We start from the raw sequence: 21,468 nt of genomic DNA, 5'->3' as shown, positions 1-21,468 counted from the left end.
CTTAGGATTTCTCCCTTCTCTAACTTCTTTTGATGGTGGACAACCAGTGCCTCTGGTGGAACTATTCTCTTCCTCTACTTCCTTATTTCTGCCCACACGAGAGGAACTTCTCCCCTCTTACAAGTATCGGAAGGGAACCCTCTGTGCTTCTCTCCCTGCTCTCCCATCCCCCCTGGCTCCTTCCCAAGAAAGAGGGAAGAATGTATCTAATTGATGGGTTAGATGGAGCCCAAGTCCAGGTCCCCTGCTGGACAAAGTAACCCGTGGCCTTTGGCTATCCCTTCTTAGCTCTGTCCTGGAGAGTCTGCTCACTGGCTCCCCTGTGGTGAGTTCATTGGGGGCAGTTCTCTAGCTGCTCAGATTGTGTCTAGACAGGGAACATAACTCGGGGGAGATGGAGCAGGAAGCCCATCTGGTCTTGGTTCCAAGTGGCATTCTGCTGTCCAGTTCTACCCTCAGTGCAGCTGATGTCTGTAGCCCTCACTGACCTCTGCATCTCCCAGTTAGTTCAGAACTTCTCAAGGAGACGAATTAGATTAATTGACTCCCTCAATAGCCTACTCTCCATAGTAATTACTCTTCTATTTTCTAATTTTAATCCATAATATAGGGTTTCATTATCTGTGTTCTATGCTGAAATGGATGGACAGATGAAGAGATAGACCGATGGATTACTAGATATGTGCATAAATTGATACTGCCTCGATCTCTAATTATGTGATATATCTTTGTCATGTGAGCAAATAGACGATAAATCCCTCATGGGCTAAGACCTAGGTTTGTGCTTGTTTTGTGAATCTACTACCAGGATCACATTTGTGCACTAAGTAGCCACTTGTTAATACTCGTCTGTAATGACAGCATTTTATAGAAATTCAGAATTTAAAAAAAGGGCATATGAGAACATTATCTCAGTACTCACAATGATCCTATGAGGTAGAGAAGATTATTATTATTCTTATTTTTTAATTAAGGAAACAGGTCCAGAGAGGTATAGGGGACCCGCCCAAAGCCACAGACTAGTTGGCAGTACACCTGACTCCACTCTCATTCTCTGACTTGCGCCTGTGTTTTTTCTCTGTTCATCACCCACTTTATAGAATGATCATTATATCCCCTCCTTCTGTGTTACTTTATCAGTGTTGAAATGTTAAAAGTGTATAATTATACAGGATTCTGAAGGAGGTTATGCTTGCTCAACACTGCAGGAAAGCACGAATAATAAATAATATAATTAAACACGAAGGTGGACCACCGGCCTGTGTAGCACTGACTGAGCTGTTCTAAGCACTTACCTGGATTGTCTCAACCAATCTGCCCAACAATCCTACAGATAGAGCTATTATTATGTCCACTTTACAGATGAAGACATTGCAGCAAAGAGAGATTGAGGGCCAAGTTCGCCCAAGGAGTGGCAGAGCCAGGATTCAAATCGAGTAGCCCGATACCAGAGCTTTGGGAAATACAACGGGAAGGATTTGCAGGGATAGAAAACCTCCAGTTACATAATAAAGCCACAGGAAGTGGGAAGTAATCCTGCAGCATATGTAAGATGATGGAAAGAAAAGAAAACTAAGGGCAACTACTCTGGATTTGCAAATAAAGAAGATGACTTAGTCATTCCTGCCTGGGAAACCACTCCGTGAGTTAAGACAGGATTAGGTGAGCACAGTAGGATCACTCTTATAAATATGCCTGCTGTTTGTTCTTTACGTGTAAGATAGTGAATTATTTTAAAAATAAAACCAAAGAAGAACGTTACAAGTACAGCATTCCAAGCTATTTAAGAAGCAAAGCACTTACAAGCAAATTCATGTATTAAAAATGGGGAGGGGGGTTTTACCTTTTTATACAAGGTTTCCAGTTCCACCTTCATGTCTCGCTCCTGGGCCAACACTGGTGGTCGTGAAGGAAACGGCTTGATGGGGTTTGGCAGTGCTAGGATTCTGCCATCATCCCCGAACCATTTTCTCCCCTGGGGATCAAGCAGAGGGAAGGACAACGTTTTCTTCTAATTGGACAGAATATGGTTTACAAAATAGACGTTGGGAACTTCCATGTCAACATACACATCTCGCGGACCGTCCCCCTTTCCCAACAGATCTTCTCAAGTCTCTGTTTCCATTAGAAATTGAGTCTTCACTAATGCCCCCAGAATTAATTTAAGATATACCCCTCTCCAAGAAACGCTTAAGAAAAAGTTGGAATGAATGCTTACAAAAACATTTATTTTCTATTCATTAAAAATTTAAGGGGAAAAAAAAGCACAGGAGAAAAACAATCGAGAACATTCTGTCTTTGGACCATTAAACACTTCTGTGAATTGGGAAAACGTTGCCAATATCTGATCTAGCAGAAGCCCAAATCCAGCTAGCAGAAGATGGGTTTGGAGCAGTGGAGCAGTGGAGAGCTTGTGCTGTTTGAGGTTCACTAAATATACTGAGAGACAAAAAAAAAAAAAATCGAGTCACTGTGTGCAGACACCCTCAAGAGGAAAGGGTTTCAGTGGCGCAGTGACTGCCCCATCAGGAAGAAGAACCGGTCCAGGCCAGGAGGCCCCCTGGGGAGCGGGCTGTGCGCTTACGGGGTCCTGCACCAGCAGCCTGTTCTCCACCGTGTTCTGAGTGGCGCGCGGCACTTCAGGTCTTGCTCCGATGTACAGGCCTTCGTCCTCCAGGAATCTGGGCTGCACGTTCTCAGGAAGCTTTTTATAGGTAGGCACTAGATAGTTCATAAACAAACACAGCGCCATTAGTGCCGACCTAACCTTCCCAGCCGCGATTGGGTGAATTAAAACAACCGCCGGAGGGTGCATTTCCGTTCTTGGTAAATGCACACCTTCCGAATTAATTTCTGGAAGCAGAATTGAGAGGGATGTGTTTCCGTGCAACATCCTGTTGCCGAATGATGCGATAATTCAGGACCCAAGTTGCCGGCCTGACAGACGGCGGAGTGTGACATTGGAGTCAAGGAGCAGCTCGACTGCTCGGAAGGGGACGGGATTGGGGGCAGGCACTTCTTTGAGCTGCTCTGTACAAAAGGAAGGATGGGACCCGTTTCACCGGGTTCTCGGGGGCATTCAGTGAGGTAACTTAGGAGGAGACGCTCTGTAAATTGGAAAGCACGTTTGAGAAAGCCTGACCACCAGCTCATTCGTTCCCTCCCTGCTTCATTCCCAGAACGGGTCTGTGCCCGGAGCGTCCCTGTGCCAGGCACGCGGAGAGGCTGTGCAGTCCCGGGAGTGAGTGACAGGCAGCAGAGCTCAACGAAGGTCTGAAGATCGTTTCTGGGAATGGTCAGTGCGGCGAAGAAAATGTATGTGGGATGGCAACGCGGGGCCAGGAGGGAATAAACCTGAGATAGAGCAGTGAGGAAAGCCTTTCCTCAGGGCCGTGCATTTGCACTGACGCCTGAAGGCTGAGGAGGAAGGTGGCCCAGGGTGAGGGGCCAAGGAAGCGTATTTGCGCAAAGGGATGGCGGGTACTAAGGAGTGGGCCATCTGGAATAGGGAAACACCAGAATGCCTGGTGCAGCGTCATGGGCAGTGTCTGGACGCTCTCGGTGGGGAGGAGGGAAAGCCAGGGCACGGCGGAGCTGGGGTCTGTTCACAGGGTGGGATCACTGAGGGCTCCTGGCTGGGGAGGGATGTGAGCAGATGTTCATCTCTAAAGGAACACTGGGCCTGCTGGGGTGGCAGAGGGAGGGAGGGGAGAGGTAGAGGAGAAGCTGGCAGATGCTGACCTGTGAGGGCGGCATGCAATCTGGGAATTAACGATTGAAGATGGAGACTCGTTTTTGTTTCATGATCATCTTACTCGAAACCACTCCAGATCCCTGAATCTGCTAATTTTTCTGTGTGTGGCCATTTGGACACACCCACAAAAATCAACTAATGTCAGTATTCCTAGAGAAACTTATCTCTGAGTCCTTAGAAAACATGGGGCAAGCTATTGTTTTACTCATTTTTCTCTTTCCCACCCCTCCATTTATGTGTCTAGACATCACTAATCCAGTGGTCTTCAAAATGTTTCATCAGAACATTTTTGGGGTACTGGCCCAATGCCGGGTGTTTATTTATTATGCATGCACTATCTGTGTACAAAATTAAATTAGGGAAGGATGAGATTCAAAATACATTTAAGTAGAGTCCTGGCGTTTTCTTCCTCCGTCCCTAGGGCGATCACACTCTGCTTTGGGAAACCATTCTCTAAACAGTAACACCAGCAACAGTAACAAGGGATCATTTTTGATCCCTTGCCAGGTGCCAGTCACTTCACTCATAGGATTTCCTCCAGGCTCAGAATAAAAATGCATGCCTAGCGTCATCTTATAGGGTAGTTTCACTTCCTCCCGTCTTCAGCCGAGGCCCCTGAGAATGGAGGAACTCTCTCATGAAGGGAGACTGGGTCTGTGTGTCTCCCCAAGACCTGTTGGCTTGGACCTGGGGTCAGCTCCTCACAGGGCCCTCCCTCCAGGTCAGAGCAAGGCAGAAGATGGAGCCGTGCTCCGATCCCGCAGAGCAGCCGCAGTGCAGCCAGGATGTCCTCAGCCTCTTCCTCAGCCCCCGCCAACTCCTAGTTTCAGCCAGGCGGGAGTCTAACCTCTATCCCAACCCAGGTGGCTCCAGGAAGAGGCCTAACAGTGAGTCCTCTGAGCAAAAACACAAGTGACATAGCTCCTCCTTGGGCAAGGCTGCTGCCGATGCATTGCTCCGTATGCCCAGGAAGCATCAGGATGCATTGTGCTAGGTGTGTGGCCGCTGGAGCGGGCCAACTAGATGAGAAACCCGCCTCCCTAACTTTACTAGCTTTATGGCCTTGGGCCAATTCTCCAATTTCTCTGAGTTTCTACTTCTTTATCTGTAAAGTGGGCATGAAAAGCAACACCTCTCCAGCTCTGGTGCGGGGCCACATAAGTGGATATACATTAAGTGCTGAAAAGAGTACTTGGAGTATGTGCACGGAATATATTCACTGCTGCTATTATTATGAGTATTGGAAAGTAATAACCATTGGGCATTATTGCCAGCTACCTACTTTACAAGGAAACTTGGGATGGCCAACACATTCCAATACTTTGAACATATGTGATTCAAAACCAAACAATAACTTCTCCTTGGCTCAGCATTTAAGTGGAACTCAGGTAGAACAAGACATATGAAAAGAAATCCAACTCCAAGTGAGGCGAGTGCAGGCCCCTTCCCAGCCTGATGGGGCTCTTTTACAGGACTGAGGCTGCCCTGCCATTTTAAGGGTGAACTGCTAACTGGGGAGATTCCCTCAGGGGCACTAGGAGGAGAGGAAAGTCCAGGGGGAGCAAAGAGCAAAGGGAAACCCAGGGCAGAAAGGAAGCAAGGAGTAGTAAGTAGGAGTTAGTCAAATGGTCCCGCTCTAGTCCCCTGGCCGTTTCCCCATGGTGAGGACTCTCCACCAGCCTGCCTTCTGCCACACAGCTCCTCAGACCCTGGGAATCTCCAAAGTGATAACTGTCTATGCTTTTGTATGCTAACGAGATGACTCCTGAAGAGTCAGGATGGGTGCTGGTGCCCAGGGGAACCAACCGGTGTGAGTAGAGGGTTGGGACTTTCAGCATCACCCTCCTTCCACTCCCACCTCTGGGAGAGGAGAGGGACACAGGGACTAGACACTGAATGAGTCACCAGTGGCAGTGATTTACTCCATCATGTCTACATAATGAAGCCTCCTTACAAATCCTAACTGAAGTGGTTGGGAGAGCTGGTGTGGTGAGGCCCTGGGAGGGTGGTGTGCCTAGTGTGGGCTGGAAGCTCCGTGCCCCTTCCCACATACCTTGCCCTATGCATCTCTTTACCTGTATTCTCTATCATAGCCTTTATTATGTAATTAACTAGTAAATCTAAGTGTTTCCTTGAGTTCTATGGAGTGTTATATCAAATTATGGAACCTGAAGAGGGAGTCATGGGAACGCCTGGTTTGTAGCAAAGTTGAGTAGAAATGTGTGTAACCTGGGAACTCGCGGCTCGCCGTTGGCATCTGAAGTAGCAGGAAGTCTTGAGGGACTGAATACTTTGTGAGTTCTGCGCTAACCCCTGGTAGACTGTGTCAGAATGGAATTGTAGGACACACAATTGGTGTTGGAGAATTGGTTGTTGTAGGTAAAAACGCACACCTCTGGGCACAGAAGTGTTCTAGAATATTGGGCGTGAGTAGAGTATGAAACAGCTGTGCCTTTTCCTCGCCTGAATCTCCGAGTCTCATATCCGCTCAGCCTTCAGCACTTGTCACTGATGTGATGAAGGGGCTCCCATGGCATCCTGAGATGTCTCCTGCGTCAGTAAGTGGTGGTTGAATAGATATTTATCCATGTTCTACATTTTTTGTCTGAATTTATGTTTGGATTAAATCAGATTAGAAATTGGGATCAGTGGTGGCAATTGGGCACCTTAGACACCAGTCATTTCATTCGAAAGAAAATGCAGTTGAGCCGGAAGATAGAAAGAGCCAGTACCTGTCCGCCTGCTGGGTACGAAAAGGATTTCTTTCTCCTGCAGCCGAGCATGGGCGCTTTCATAGTCTGCAGGTCCAACTGCCACGAAATCCCCAGCCGCGTGGTCTAAGCCCAATAGGAAGTCCTCGGCATCTTTATCAGTAAGCATCTCTTCTTCATCCTGCATCATGTTAAAAAACAAGAAAAAAAAAATTGTGCTAAGATGATGGGTTTACGTAGAAAAAATAATTAAAGAAATTAAACTCATCAAACAGTATACCCTAAAGTTATCTTTCCCCTTTTGTTTATCTTTTTTTTTTTTTAATGAAAGTGTAAAACTACATGGCCTTTCATATTTACCAAGTGGATTTTCTTTGTTTTTCACTGATCCACGTACTTGGAAAATGTCCAAATCACAATGGGCTGAAGTCAGAAGAAACATGCTGAGTGGAGCAATTGAAACCTCACTACCTCTGGCCTCCTCAGAGGGTATCTATTTAGTGACATTTATTTAAAGAGCGTGGGTTACATAGCATCCTAAGCTGCCCCCTGGCACCGCCACACCCCCTCCCCCCCATTGCAAAGGCACCAAGGGTAGAGGTTCCCGCTCTGCTCAGACAGCCTGGGCTTGAATCCCAGCTTCGCCCCAGCTGCCTGGCGACTTCAGGGAGCTTAGCTGCCCTTCTGGTCCTTAATTTTCTCAGCGGTAAAATGGGGGTGTTCATAGAGATTACCTTTTTGGATTTTGTGAGGATAAAAATAAATGGCGCATATAAAAATTCTAAGCACAGAGTGTGTTAATGTTGTTTATTTCCCAAACTTCTCTGATTTTTTCTTCTCTTTCTCTTTCTTCCTCTTCGGCTTTTCCCTCTTATTTTTCTCCTTCTTCTTTTTCTCCTTTCCCTTCTTCTTTTTAAATGTTAAGCCTGGTGCCCATTTATGAGCAATATCTTTCAAAGTCCTGTGGAGACTTGCAGATAACGGAAGACACTGGTGGCAGCCTAGCTACCTGCCTCCTAGTATTTCCTCCCCAAGTATACAAAACAATAAGGGGAAGTAAATCTACAGTGTAACCAAGCTCTCAGCATAACCTGAAAGCTGAGAATGCCAAAAACCTCAAACAAGGAAAAGGAGGAAAAACCCATAATTTCAGTGTGTGATTTTTCTTGCTTCTACCCCACCTCTGCTTCGTGGTGAGCAAAGGCACAAACACTAAGAAAAATTGCAGAAAAGACAGAAAAAGGAAGCTAGTCAAGGGGTCTGCAGATGATCTAAAACTTCCAGCAGAAAGACTGAATCCACTTTGAGTGTGAAAATACAAAAAGCGTCAGGTTAGACCAGAGCGTGGACTCGAAGTACGTATGATTTAAGAGGTCCGTTCTAGGAACACAGATTCCAGGGGAGAAAATGCAAAAGGAAAGAGAAGTGGCTTTTGGAGAGAAGTTATGATTTAAGTAGAAGCCCATGAATTTGTTGGTCATCCTGCCTTCCAATGGTGGCCCCTGATTCTTCTCCCTTTCCGTGTGGGTGACTTGCTGCCAGTGAGTAAAATACACGTGTGGCCGGGTAGCTTCTGACCCCAGGTTTTGCTTTCTCTCAGGTCACTAGCTTTGGGGGAAACCAGCTGTCACGTCATAGGGACACTCAGCAGCTTTATGGGGAGGTCTGAACTGGGGCCTCCCCTCAGTAATGCCGGGCAGATGAGTGAGTGTCTTGGAAGGAAAACTTCCCGACTCGGTCCAACCTTCAGGTGACTGCCATCTTGGCCACCTGTCTGCAACCTCCCGAGAGATTATGAGGCAGAACGAGCTGAACATTGATTTGTAAAACAATTATCCTAGAACAAGCTGACGTATTCCCAAGCTTCCAGAGACCTAGGTAAGAAATTACGTTCCTGGGAGGCATTTTGCAAGGGAGGTGATTAAAAGTTAAGCATAGAACTAGGCCAACTGTGCAAATTCTGAAACATTCTGGAGTGTCTTCCTTTTCATTTCTTTAATGTAGTAAAATGTAAGTAACATAAAATTTACCATTTTGTCCGTTGTAAGTGTACAGTTCTGTGGCATTAAGTACACTCACATTGTTGTGCAATTATCACTACCATCAATGTCCAGAACGTTTTTTATCTTCACAATGAAAACTAGGTCCCATTACACAGTCAAACTCCTCATGCTTACCCGCTCCCAGAGCCTGGGAACCACCCTTCTACTTTCTGTCTCCATGAATTGGACAACTCTACGTACCTCATGCAAGTGGAATGACACAATATTTGCCCTTTTTATAACCGGCTTATTCCGCTGAGTATAATGTCCTCAAGTTTCATCTGTGTTGTAGCATGTGTCAGAATTTCCTTCCTTCTTAATGCTGAATAATATTCCATTGTAGGTATGTGCCCTATTTTATCTCTGAATCTATTCATGGACACTTGGGTTGCTTCTACCTTTTGGCTATTGTGAATGATGCATTTATGAACATAGGTGTACAAGTATCTGTTGGAGTCCCTGCTTTTAATTCTTCTGGGCATATACCCAGAAATGGGGTTGCTGGAGCACATGGTAGTCCTATGTTTAAATTTTTGAGGAACCTCCATAGTGCTGTTCGCAGTGGCTGTACCACTTTACATTCCTATTAGCAATGCACAAGGGTCCAATTTCTCCACATTCTTGCCAATACTTGTTCTTTTCTTTTCTTTTCAATAATAGCCATTCTAATTTGTCTAAAGTGGTATTTTATTGTGGCTTTGATTTGCATTTCTCTAATGACTAGTCAAATAAGCATCTTTGCATGTGCTTATTGGCCATTTGTATATTGTCTTTAGAGAGATGTCTATTCAAGTCCTTAGCACAGTTGTTTTACTGGCATGTTTTCTTCTATCTTTCACACACCACCCACAATTATGGAATCTGAGTTGTAGTTTGGTTGCCTGCTTGTAAGGTTGTGGGGAGAGAGCAAGGCTTCATTTGCCTATGGGAGGCCAACAGTTTGCATATGAAATGAACACTAATCATCCTGTAGAGTCTGCTAAGACAAATCTGCAAGCTACATTGTTCTGCCTTTCTTTTCCCCCACAAAAGAAAGATGGACAGATTTAATCAAGGCCCTCTCTACCCAAATTATGGGGTGAAATCAAAGGCTACAGAAAGTACTAGAAAGAACTTAGTACTCGCATGGCTTTCAACTAAGACACGAATGAGCAGCTGTTCTACGTGGTGGTGGCAGAGTTGTCCTCAGCCACTTTCCTCCTGGCTAGCCTACCATCATCATCCTCTTCATCACTGCCATCTGTCTCCTCGTTACCATCAGAATATTAACTACCATTTTGTTTACTCCTTCTCGCACAGGGGGCTCTTCTTCCTCTCCTTCCTCCTCCTCTTGATTGGTTGCATCTCTATTTCTTGCTTTGGGTTTTTCCTCTGATTCCTCAGGTTCAGGATCAAAGTTGAAAGTGAAGAAGTTATAGGCTTCTTCAGCGGAAGGGAAGCCAGGCGGAACCTAAGGAGCAACAGGGTTTCAGATTTTAAAAGCTGCAATGAGCTCTTCATAGTTCACTGTCAGCTGGCTTGATGCTAATGGCATCAGGCACATTCTGGGCATCGTAAGCTTAGGCCCTTCCTTGATGGTACGAGATTACTGGTAATGAGCTTTAATAAGCGCAAGAGGCAGTTGGTGGCCTCCTTTAATAAGTGTCTTTAATGAATTACCTTTTTATGAACCAGCCATTATTTATACTCCCACAAGCACAAGCACGTAAATATATTATGATAGCAGCCCAGGATTTTGAAAATAGGGATTATTTCTCATACGTTTTTCTTACATACTCCATGTCAGTAGGCATTAGTTAGGTCATGTCCTGTCATATCGTCATCTCCCATTGGATATTTTTGAAAAATACAAACAAACCAACAAAAACCATGATTTAAACTGTGCATTATTTAAAGCAAGCATGATTTTAAAAGACAGGATTTCTTACCGGGGGTTTAGACCTGATTTTTCGTACAGAATCGCGGAACTTCACTCTGGAATAACTCTGGGAGTCATCTTCTTGTTGAGTCCTTTGTACCTCTCTACCTGGCTAGATGAGTGAAAAATGATAAATACACCATTTAAGTCAAGAAACTAAGTATGGTGTGAAACAAGCATTAACCCTCACAAGACTTATCTTCTGATCAATGTTCCTAAGCAGTGAAATGCAGACAGATGTCAAAGATATTTGAAGCTTAAGGTTGCTAAATATTTTCTTACTCAGCTCTGTCTCTCTCAGGACTAAACAAATATAAAATTTTATACTCAACGAACCCTAACATGAAATCAATAGACTCTCCAGTCCACAGAGGATCATTTCAGTATATGAAGACAAGCATCAATAATATCTGATTGTAAATAAGTCCGACATACACACTCCAGAGCACATGGCCTGTCCTTCTGTGAACCTTGGGACCTGTTGTCCCCACTGGAAGCTGAGCCTGTGCTGTCTTGAGGTGATGACATTCCTGCATGTTCCTTCTCTCCTCTGGAAGCCAGTGTACCAGGTACTGTTCCCACCTCATCCTCATCTCTCTTCTATTCATCTAGCACCCACCACAGAACTCAGCCACCCTGTACCTCTGTGCCTGTTTCCATGTCTGGGATCCTCGAGGGTGGGCTGTGACCGTCATCACAGTGACTTCAGAGCCAATTGGACACCTGGCAGGAAGGAGTCCTCCCATATCTACCTGGACAACAGGTAGAGGGTGTCAAGGGATCAGATCTAGGGTGACCTGGGACACTGGACCAGGCTCACAGAGAGAGACATTTTGGTCAGGCCAGGTTTTCAAATGTTCTGTATTATTTCCACCTGGGAATGTATGTGTTCTTGGAAATTTGTGTTTGGCTTTGTTCTTTTATTGGAAGTTACTGAGTATAAAGTGAAAAGAAATGCTAAAGAAAGTAAGCACAGGTTTGTGTTGGTGAATTTAGATTACTGACCAAAGTATTCCTAACCAGTTTCTCTTTTTCTCAGACTCTATAGCTTCTAACATTAGCTAATACTTACAAAGAGAGGCCTTACCATGTGACAGGTGCTGTTTGAAACCCTGTACCATGTATGAAATCATTGAATCCTCAACACAATACCAAGAATTACGTTCTGGTAGTATCCTTATTTCACAGACTAGGAAAGTGGGGTCCAGCAAGTTAATAAATGACATGTCCAAGGTCACAGAGCTAGTGAGTGAGCTTGCCAGCATTTCATACTGGACAGTTGAAGTCCAGCATCTGGGACCCTCGTGTGCTACTATACACTTTGCTCCAGAGAACATTAATGGACCACTTTTTAGATATTCCTTCTGGGTTGAAGTATATGCATGAAGAAATGTGCTTGTGAGTGGATGTTCCCTTAGGGACCTGAGATCAAGTCTAAAGACAAGGCCACTGATGTTTGCCTCAATGCTAGGAATGGCTTTTAGGGGATATAATAGGTGTATAGCTCAAGGTCCTGCTCAGGAGAAATAAATCCCCTGTAAGCCAAGAGTATATTGTACTTCTAAAACTTCCAGCTTTATTTGGGATATCATATCCATTGCCCATGGACAAGTGAGAGCTGATTTTCAATCGGGAGGTATTAGACAAGGCCAGATATAAGAGATCAGACTCTCCTGTCACTTAGTCCACTTGGCGAGATGCTGAGACTCACACACTGGCCAAAATAACCTAAGTGTTTGTGTCAAGCTGATGGGATTTTAGGTAGTTTTTCTTTATTTTCCAATATTTTAAAATTGTGGCTCTTATGAGGAAAAGAATAAATTGGAATAAGAGAAAAAGAAATGTCTTCTTAGTAAAATGCAGTAGCAAATTGTCACAAAGCCATTCCACTAAAGAACCACAGACCGTAACACATGAGTGTGGCTGCAACTTTCCTTAGAATCATGCAATCTTTGGCTTGTTTGGGATGGACAGAGATTAAATTTTTATAACATCTCATCATAGAAAAATCATCGTCTAAAAAATATTCCCAAAGCCTATGCTTCTTTCTCTCACTGGTGAGAATCCCCCAAACCATCATCATCGTCAACATTAAACAATTGGTTTGGCTTGAAAACACTCCACTGAGCCATTTGCTCTGTCATTCCTCCCCTTCCTTCTTCTGCCCTCTTACCAGCTTGTGTTTCATCTACATCCCTGACAAGTCTTTCTATCTTTTACTGGCTTCATGTCTGCCTCATGCATCTTTACTGTAAGTTTTTCTCCAAGTGTCAAGACCCTCCTCATTCAGTCTTCTTTCCCCCAGGAAACAAAGGCATTCTCAAAACTTCCAAACACATCACAGCAGAACTGCTCCTAAAGCTCTTTCTCCAGGCCTGGTCCTCTAAGTACATCTCTAGAGGAGCACACATTGAGATGCCCCCAGCACCTCAGATGTGAACACATAATTCCAATGCATCCAAACCACCTCCTCATCCATCATCAATAGCTTTGCACGGCTGCTCCTTAGTGTAACATTCAAGGCCCCCACCATCTGGTCCCTCTCTTCTCTCTCTCTCTCTGTTTTCCAGCAAGATCCATGGATCCTGCAACTCTGACCTGTGAGACAGACTGAGAATGAGATGGAGCTGGGATCAAACCCATACATGCTCTGTAACCGGGGGATGGCTTAGCACCTGCACTGAACTTCAGTTTGCTCATCTGTCAAATGAGAATGAAAATAATAATACCCCCCCCACAGGGCTGTTTGGATAATGACATGTCATAACATGGGAAATAGACTTGGCAACATGCCTGTCACCGAGTAGTATTCTATCAATAGCAGCGATTATAATTATTAATAAGTATTGAACACCTCCTCTGTGCAGAGCTGTGTTCAGAATTTTTGCTGGAAATTTTATATTGTGCTTCACTGTCTTTGATCATAAAGCAGGGATGGCCCATTTCTCACCTCTGTGCCAAATGCAGTCTCCAGTTCTTTCTTGCTAGGACTTTGTAAGCGCCTGGGCCGAGGGGTGGGGGTTTCCTGCAGCAATGCACTTTCTGCTTTGGACTAAAAGTCAAACAGAAAATTACTACTACATAAGGTCAGTAATGCTCTGAAAACCACAGGCAACATCTCGATGGACAATAATCAGTAAAAAAATACACACTGTACATCTTTAAGTGATAAGAGCAAGTAAAGTGGTTTAGAAAAGTGACATTAAGTTCTTCTGAAGCATAATTTTCATCTGTGCCAATGTTCAATACTACATTAACATTTAAAACATGAAAAACACATTTAACGGTATTCAAATCCATGCAATTTTGAGCAAAACAAGCAAGCGAGACAAGACCTGGAGAATTGCAATCAGCACTGAACAAAATATTCATGTTGTTTCTCTCACCCTTGCAGCTTGTAACTTCTCCCTCATGCGTTCTCTCATGGAAAATTCTGCAAAGCCCGTTCTGGAAGCTGAAGGAATTGGAGGTAAGCCTAAAAAAATATAAGAAAATTACTTTAAAACAACACTTTTTTTTTCCAGAGGGAAGATTAGATTTAAAAAATAACAAGAGGATGTAATTTTATTTTGCAAATTTAGAACTTTACATAAGCAAATGTGAAATAACACTGACAACTATCCATTTGACGTAATAAGTACATGTCTTGGCTACTTTGAGACTAACAGTGAAAATCTTGGTCCTGCCAGGACTGTCATATCGACTTAACTAAGAATAAAACGAATGACACATGACTATTCAAGGCCAGACACACTCACTAATTCAATTACCATGGGGAAGAGGCTCTCAAATTTGTTGATTTGAGAAGCAGGCTTGTTAGGTGAATGGATGGCTAATAAGTTTGGGGTTTCAGGGTTCAACTCAACCACACTGAGAAACTTTAATCAGAGAACACTTTTTTATAGACCCAGGTCATAGCTTTGAGCATTGAGACAACATACATTTTGTACAGACTGTTAAATATATGTGTAAATATTGTGAAATGTTCTGCAGCTATTCTGTGCCAGGCATTGTGATGCACGTGTTGAATGCATGTTCCCATTAATCTTATGCCATCCCTGCTAGGAGGGCACATGGGTTATTACAGGTATCTGGAAGATGAAGACTCTGAGGTCCTCTGGCTCTACTGTCACACACCTAGGTTGTGGAATGCTTGGCATTTGGTCCCAGTTCTATCATCTCCAAATGCTCTAAACCGTTGTGAAAGAAGTAGAAAGAAAACGAAGTGTTTTGGGAAATGGATGTTATCGTGCTTGGAGCAGAGGGGCTCTACTGGGATGAAGCAGGGGAGCAGATCTTAGAAGGAGGTTGGGGTGCAGTGATGGGGAACCTCCGAAGTCACATTAGGAGTCTAGACTATTTTCCCCAAGCAGTGGGGATGTCTTGAAACATGTAGAGAGAGAGGCCGCAGCTGAGGTACTGGACGGTTGGGGTGAGGGGGTGGGGCACCAGGGACCCCAGCTAGGATGTCCTGAGGAGATAAAAAGGGAGGGAGTCAGTGGGAAGAGGCCACGAGGCAAGGCGGGAAAGACAAAAGGACCTAGTGATGACAGGGCGACAGGGCACTGTGGTTCTCATGGCGGCAGCAACACTGAGCAGCACTTGTTTGTTAGACATGCACATTCTCAGGCCGTGCCCCAGACCTGCTGAATCACACACTCAAGTGGGAGGACCCCTGGTTCAGACAAAGAAGGAGAAGGTGGAGATGTGTGAGGTTTTGACCGAGGCGATTAGGGATTTGAGGCTAGTGAGAGAAAAAGGGAAATGAGGAGGAAAAGCCAGCCTGGCTGACACCGCAGTGACTTTGTTTGGAGACAGCACGTGTCTGAGTGCTGGTAGGACATGACCATGTGTTTGTCTAGCACACCGAGCGCTGGGAAAGGCCTGAAGATAAAGACTTCGGAAGCATTTCCACCATGGTGAAAGCTGACGTTGTGAGAAAGCCTTTCTGACACTCGTAGCCATCAGCATGGTTAAGGGAGGGCGGCTAGCAGGTGAACGAAAAAGAGAAGGCCAGATATTTTATTAGAAGGAAAAGGGGTGGAGAGAAGGACACGAGGAGATGACAGGCAAAGGCCGCTGTTTGCGACAATCTTGCAGGTTCCCTCGGCATCTGCTTTATGCAAACAAAGACCGCAGTCCCGAGCTGTACAGTCACGTCTCTGCCACCTGGACTCTCAGTCTCGGAGGTGGTTCTTTCTTCCTTTTGTGTGATAAGAAGATATAAAATCTTATTTAGATCAGGCTCCAACCATGCCATGTATTCAATGCCATGTGTGGACCATGAGTAATCACCGTAATGATTAGAGTCTTGCATGTGTGGGCTGAGGTTCAAGTTCTTTAAGAGAATCTCTGTCAGTTCAATGAAATGGCCTTTGGCATTCTCTCTTAACTCACTTAAAAAAAATCAAGCCATTACTTCCATTTAAAGATCATGTAATTCCGTAGATCATATCCCCTGTTATATATGCTCAGAGACCAAAGGCTTTTCCTCTATTGCATTTGTCACATTTTTAATTTATGTCTTTGTGTGGTTATTTGATTAATAATCCACCCCTCAGTCCTGTGGTGCCCAGCCACACAGGGCAGTGTCGCTAAGTGTATGGATGGCTTGGGCAGGTAAAGCAGGGGTCTAGTCTGAACGTCCTTGCCACCCCCTTCACCAGCTGACTGGCCACCTTGCTTCTGCCCCCAAAGAGAAACCTTTTTACAGTTAACAGTAAACGCCTTTGGACATGAAAATGCATCTTGTTTATTTACTCCCCATCCTTTTTATAAAAAAAGTTTCAGTTTTTCAAATTTACTTAAAATAACTACTGCCTATATATACATGGTTCACTAGAATAATTTTATGAATTATTTTTCAAAAGAGACACACACAAGAGATTTTACTTACACATTCTCTTCTGAGCCAAGAAACTAGTTTCTTTAGTATTAGTTTTAAAAACCTTGAAAATTTTTGAAATGCTAAAAAGTAGCTGTTCCCTGATTTTTATTTTTCAAGCCTGCTAGCAGCATTTAGATGATATAAAGATTTCCAAGTCAGGTTTGTACAACGAGCTGGTGATGCAGCATTTTCCCAGCTAGAATGTGACCACCTTGGGAGCAAGGCCCATGTTGGTGATTTCTGCACCTGGCGCTTTGTAGCATTAAGCAGTGAAGGAAAAACAGATAAAGGAACCGTGAGGGGGTGAAGGATTTCAAACAAAATAAATGTAGTCCTCATTTGGATGGAATCAGATCATGATGATGACTTTTTTTCTTCAAGGTAATAGCACTAACGTGATATCCACAGAAAGCCACGTGTACTAATTTGCTCCCTTTGACATAATAATGAATAGGGATTAAATACTTTCACTTCTAGCTTGGTAGACTATGGTGTACAGTGTTTCTTTAAGCGGCTGGAAATACTAAGACAGCCCTCATAAAACATGTTTCCCTAAATTATAGTCAATTACTCCACTACATTACTAATCAACGATGTGATCTCAACCTGTCTCTATTTTTTCCTCCCTGAGGATAAGAATTCCTTTGCCAGGCTTGAGAAAGGGTGTGATTTCACAGTTACATAGAGAGGCACATTCAGAAAATGGCTCTTTGACACGAGTAAGAAAACCCGGCATGACTGAACTGTCCACAGCATCAAATGCAATGAGTGTGCTGAAAATAATTTTTAAATTATTGAAGATTGACTTGGGGCATGCAAGAACTTATGTATGAAAGATTTTCAAGGCGTTCCACTAAAATATATACATATTGTCAATTAGTATGAAATATGGATTTCCTTGACAAAGTGACGTTTTTCCTCAGAGGCAGCAGGGGTTACACGTTCAGCCACATTACACTCAATGGCTTCCCCACAAACCCATTCATTTCAAGGCTTCATCAGCCTCATGATTGCAAATGGCTTCCAGATCTTCCTGGCGCTCTGTCTCCCTTTTCCCATCACCCATACTCCCTGTATCCCATTCTCTCTCCTTACTGGCTTAATAAAATGATGGATGCTTTCCAGTTTTCTCTTAATAACTTCTATTATACCTGAACCCCAGAAAACATAACCACCTTCTAATAAAACAGGCATTCCATTTTGGAATCATTTTCTAATCTTCTCATTTTCTGTTCCCAACTTCATGCGATCTCTTTGTTTCTATGTAGAAGTGGGTTTCTAAGGTCCTTCCTCCACGAACCAGAAGTCCTCCCCTTTACCCCCGACTTTTGCAGAAATTCCCATGCTTCTTGCCAGGCCGTTGTTGTGAATCTCGCTGCCTAGACCAGAGCTCTGTGTACACCTTGGGGGATACCATAGATCGTAGACAAATGAGCATGATGATTCTTGTTTAATTGCCTACCTCTCCCACCTTCCTACTCTAGTTAAATACACTTCTAAAAGTTTTTATTTATTGCACCTTTTATAATTAATAAATGTTTACCAAATTTTACAGTAACTTTATGTTGTGCACTATTGTTAATTATAATAATAGCTCAATCAAAACTTCAGTGTGTTAACATGGTGAGCAATAGAAGATTGGTAAGTATAGAAATATATTATTTAACATTCTGTGGGGGGAGTAGAATGACGTTCAAGAAGAAAGGGGAACGGCATAAAATTGCCAACTGTCCAGGGAGAGCTTGTTCTTTTTTTTTAAAATAGATGATGGAGATTATCCAATCACTGTTCCATTTAGGTCCTTTTGAATAATGTTAAGAGTGATACAAGTTTCCTTTTAAGACATTCATATTTACGATAGGCCTTAAACAAATTTTTTTTGTAATATTTAAAAGTATGATAAAAAATTGTATGGCAACTTCCCTACAGGCACAGTTCTTGTAGGGATGGGAGACAAAAGGGTTGGGAGAGCGCTGGCCTGAACTGCCTTTTTATTCCTGCCTCTCTGTTCCCCATCGTAGATAATTTCCCCCTTTTGTAAAATTCCAGGGATGTACATATAGAATTGGGATCAGGGAGAGCATGGGACAGAAGCCAGCTTGACTTCAGGAGAAAACACTGGAGAGGAGCACAGCCAATATCCTAAAGGCTTGAGAGGAAAAATGTAATGTGTTGGACAGTCAGATCAACTGTCACCAACTTCTCCCAGCTTCATATGGATGTAAGCGTGTGGGATATCCCTTCAAGCACAGTCAGCCCTCTGGGAACGTGGGACTTCCTCAGCTGTCAGGCAGAAAAATCCCAGCCCCAAGAAAGGGACTAAGGTTAATGGTGGTTGTCACTAGGGTGACTATTTTCTTCTATTTCTTTCTCCTGGTTTTCTAGTTTTTATAAACTAGACTAGTGCCACTTATGAAAATTTTATGATACAAAATGAAAGTCAAAAGAGACTGAGAACAGCAGGCTCAGCCCTGGGTTTCAAGCCCCAGAACTGCTTATAGTTCAAGTTTGCTGAGGGGTCAGGAGGTCACTTTCTTTTACGCTCAGGTTCTTTCTTTCAGTCTTATTAACTTTTTCATGATATGTTAACTGAAAACTTGGGGCTGTTATTCTGGCACCTGAGTCTCCTTTGGGCTCAGGGGTGCTGGGACCTCAGGATTCTGGCTCTGCCTGCTGTGTCTTCCTTCTTCTTTGTGCTTCAGCACATGTTCCAAGCTTAGGGACTGAAGGTTTCCGTACCCCCAAAATCCGTATGTTGAAGGTCTAACCCCCAATATGATGGTATTTGGAGGTGGGATATTTGAGAGGTAATTAGGTTTAGATGAGGCCTTGAGGGTGGAGCCCCCATGATGGGATTAGTGTCCTTATAAGATGAGGAAGAGAGACCAGGGCTCTCTCTCTGTCTACCATGTGAGGACACAGCAAGACGGTGGCCATCTACCAGCCAGGAAAAGGGCTCTTATAAGGAACTGAATTGGCTGACACCTTGATCTTGGACTTCTCAGCCTCCAGACTGTGAGAAATGAATGTCTGTTGTTTAAGCCACTCAGTCTGTGGCATTTCACTACAGCAGCTGGAGCTGACTCAGACGGGTCATCAGCCTGGGCAGACGGGGCTGGCCAGCCCTGCCACATCCCTGTGCTCCATCATCACCATGGTGATGGCATAGAGCAAGTGGGCTTCCAACAGGACTGAGCCTCTGAAAGGTGGCAAAGAACATCATCTATTGTGATGTGAAAATTTGGCCTGGGGTCGAACCTTGCATATTACCTTGGGCAGAATAGAAAAAATGCAAACAGCATTCCAGAGGGCCAGGAACTGCTATTGAGAGACAGCGGGGTATCGGTACATAGTCTCAGAACAAGCTTCATGAACTTTCAAGAGGGGAAATGCTATGCAAAGCTTCTGAACTTGGAATATTTTTGCAAGAGTTAATCTCTGATAGGATATTAGTATTCTACCAAACCCAATTTTGGAAGTGCTAAATTAGGGTATCTTTTCTCCACTTTTCATGCATTCAGCTAACAGATATTTATTGAGTACTGTCATGTGTGCAAGACACGAGGGATAGAAAAGTGACTCAAACAAACAACCCTCTCCACCTTCATGGGCTGTGCTTGCTGTTGGGGAAGATGGACCACAAACAAGTAATATATTTAGTATGTTGGATGATGATAGGTGGCATAGAGATAAATAAAGCAGGACCAAGCAAAGGAGGGCCAGCAGGGAGAGTTATTGTAACTATAAGTAGAGTGGCCAAGCAAGGGCTTCGAGATGACATGAAAGCAGGTGAAAGAAATGAGGGGTCCAACCATGTGGACAGCTAGGGAATGCGCGTTGCAGCTACAGGTAGCATCTGGCATAAAGACTGAGACAGGGCCACACCTAATGTGAGACCAGAGCAGAAACGGGGAACAGAAGGGGCGGGAGATGGAATGCTAGGTTATCAGCTCATAGAGACAAGGGGTAGACAAACAGTAGCTCATCCTACAGAATTTGGCTTTAACTCTGAGTCAGGTGAGAGCCATTGAAGGATTTGAACAGAGCAGTGACATGACCTTGTTTTCTTAAGACCACGCTGGTTGGTGGGTTGAGAATGGAAGCAAGGACATCAGTCAGGAGGCTGTTGACTTCTCTAGATGAGAGTGGAAGGTGGCCTGGATCAGGGTGGCAGTGGGGGATGTGGTGAGAAACGGACATATCCTGAAGCTAGAGCAAACAGGACTTAAGGGAGATGGGAAGTGAGTAGATAGGAAGACAGAAGTTAACTGTGACTACAAGTTTTTGACCCAAGCAATAGAGAAAAGGAAATGTCCGCTTGAAGAGCTAGAGATGACTGCAGGAGAAATAGTTGGGGCTGGGCAAAGAGCAGAAGCTCAGCTTCAGTCGAGTAAAATTTAAGTTGTCTCACAATAGATCATAGACTTAACTAAGAATAAGAGCTAAAAGCATAAAGCTTCTAGAAGGAAATATAGGAGAACAGTATCATGACCTTGGGTTGGGCAAATAGTTTTTAGTTACAATCCCCAAAGCACAGTCCATAATAGAAAAAAAGGGATACATTTGACTTTATCAGAATGAAAATCTTTTGTACTTGAAAAGACATCATTAAAAAAATGAAAAGACAAGACATTTACTTGGAGACAATATTTGAAAAATTATATATCTGATAAAGTACTTGTATCTAGAATATATAGGGAACTCGTTACAACTCTATAGTAAGAAAAAGAATCTAGTTAATGATAAGTAAAATTTAAACAGACATTGTACTAGAAAGATATACAAATGGCTATCATTTGTCATTAATCATTAGGGAGATATAAGTTAAAAGCCCAATGAAATACCACTATGCATACACTATAAAGTATAACTAAAGACAGATAATACCAATTGTTAGAAAGGTGGAGAAACTGGACCTCTTGCAAACTGTTGGCGGGGAAGGAAAACGATACAGCCACTTTGTAAAACAGATCAGCAGTTTCTTATAAAGTTAAGTATAAATTCATCATTTGACCCAGAGATACTACTACTTCTCAAGATGAATGGAAACATATGTCTACACAAAGACATGTTGCAAATGTTCACAGCAGCTTTAGTCATAACAGCCCCAAACTGGAAACAACCCAAGTGTTCATCCACAGGTGAATAAATAAATA

At 43.7% G+C, this 21,468-nt stretch overlaps 1 protein-coding gene across 8 annotated transcripts in view; it reads right to left on the bottom strand.

Annotated features, from left to right (window-relative positions):
- The window catches only part of CC2D2A (coiled-coil and C2 domain containing 2A), a 112,035-nt gene that overhangs the window by 72,207 nt on the left and 18,360 nt on the right, over positions 1–21,468 (bottom strand). For 7 of the 8 annotated variants that reach the window (XM_074321527.1, XM_019740860.2, XM_074321564.1 and 4 more), the window contains 7 exons: positions 13,812–13,900; positions 13,376–13,477; positions 10,436–10,537; positions 9,781–9,957; positions 6,487–6,646; positions 2,585–2,721; positions 1,844–1,975 (listed from right to left, as the gene is read on the bottom strand). In XM_074321527.1, coding sequence (XP_074177628.1) covers positions 1,844–1,975; positions 2,585–2,721; positions 6,487–6,646; positions 9,781–9,957; positions 10,436–10,537; positions 13,376–13,477; positions 13,812–13,900 — 899 coding nt within the window. The remainder of the gene's footprint in view (positions 1–1,843; positions 1,976–2,584; positions 2,722–6,486; positions 6,647–9,780; positions 9,958–10,435; positions 10,538–13,375; positions 13,478–13,811; positions 13,901–21,468) is intronic. The other variant, XM_074321540.1, reaches the window with a different exon arrangement.

The sequence above is a fragment of the Rhinolophus sinicus genome, linkage group LG02 (assembly GCF_036562045.2).
Source record: "Rhinolophus sinicus isolate RSC01 linkage group LG02, ASM3656204v1, whole genome shotgun sequence".
Classification (NCBI taxonomy): Eukaryota; Metazoa; Chordata; class Mammalia; order Chiroptera; family Rhinolophidae; genus Rhinolophus; species Rhinolophus sinicus.
This window is presented reverse-complemented; position numbering and strand designations above follow the sequence as displayed.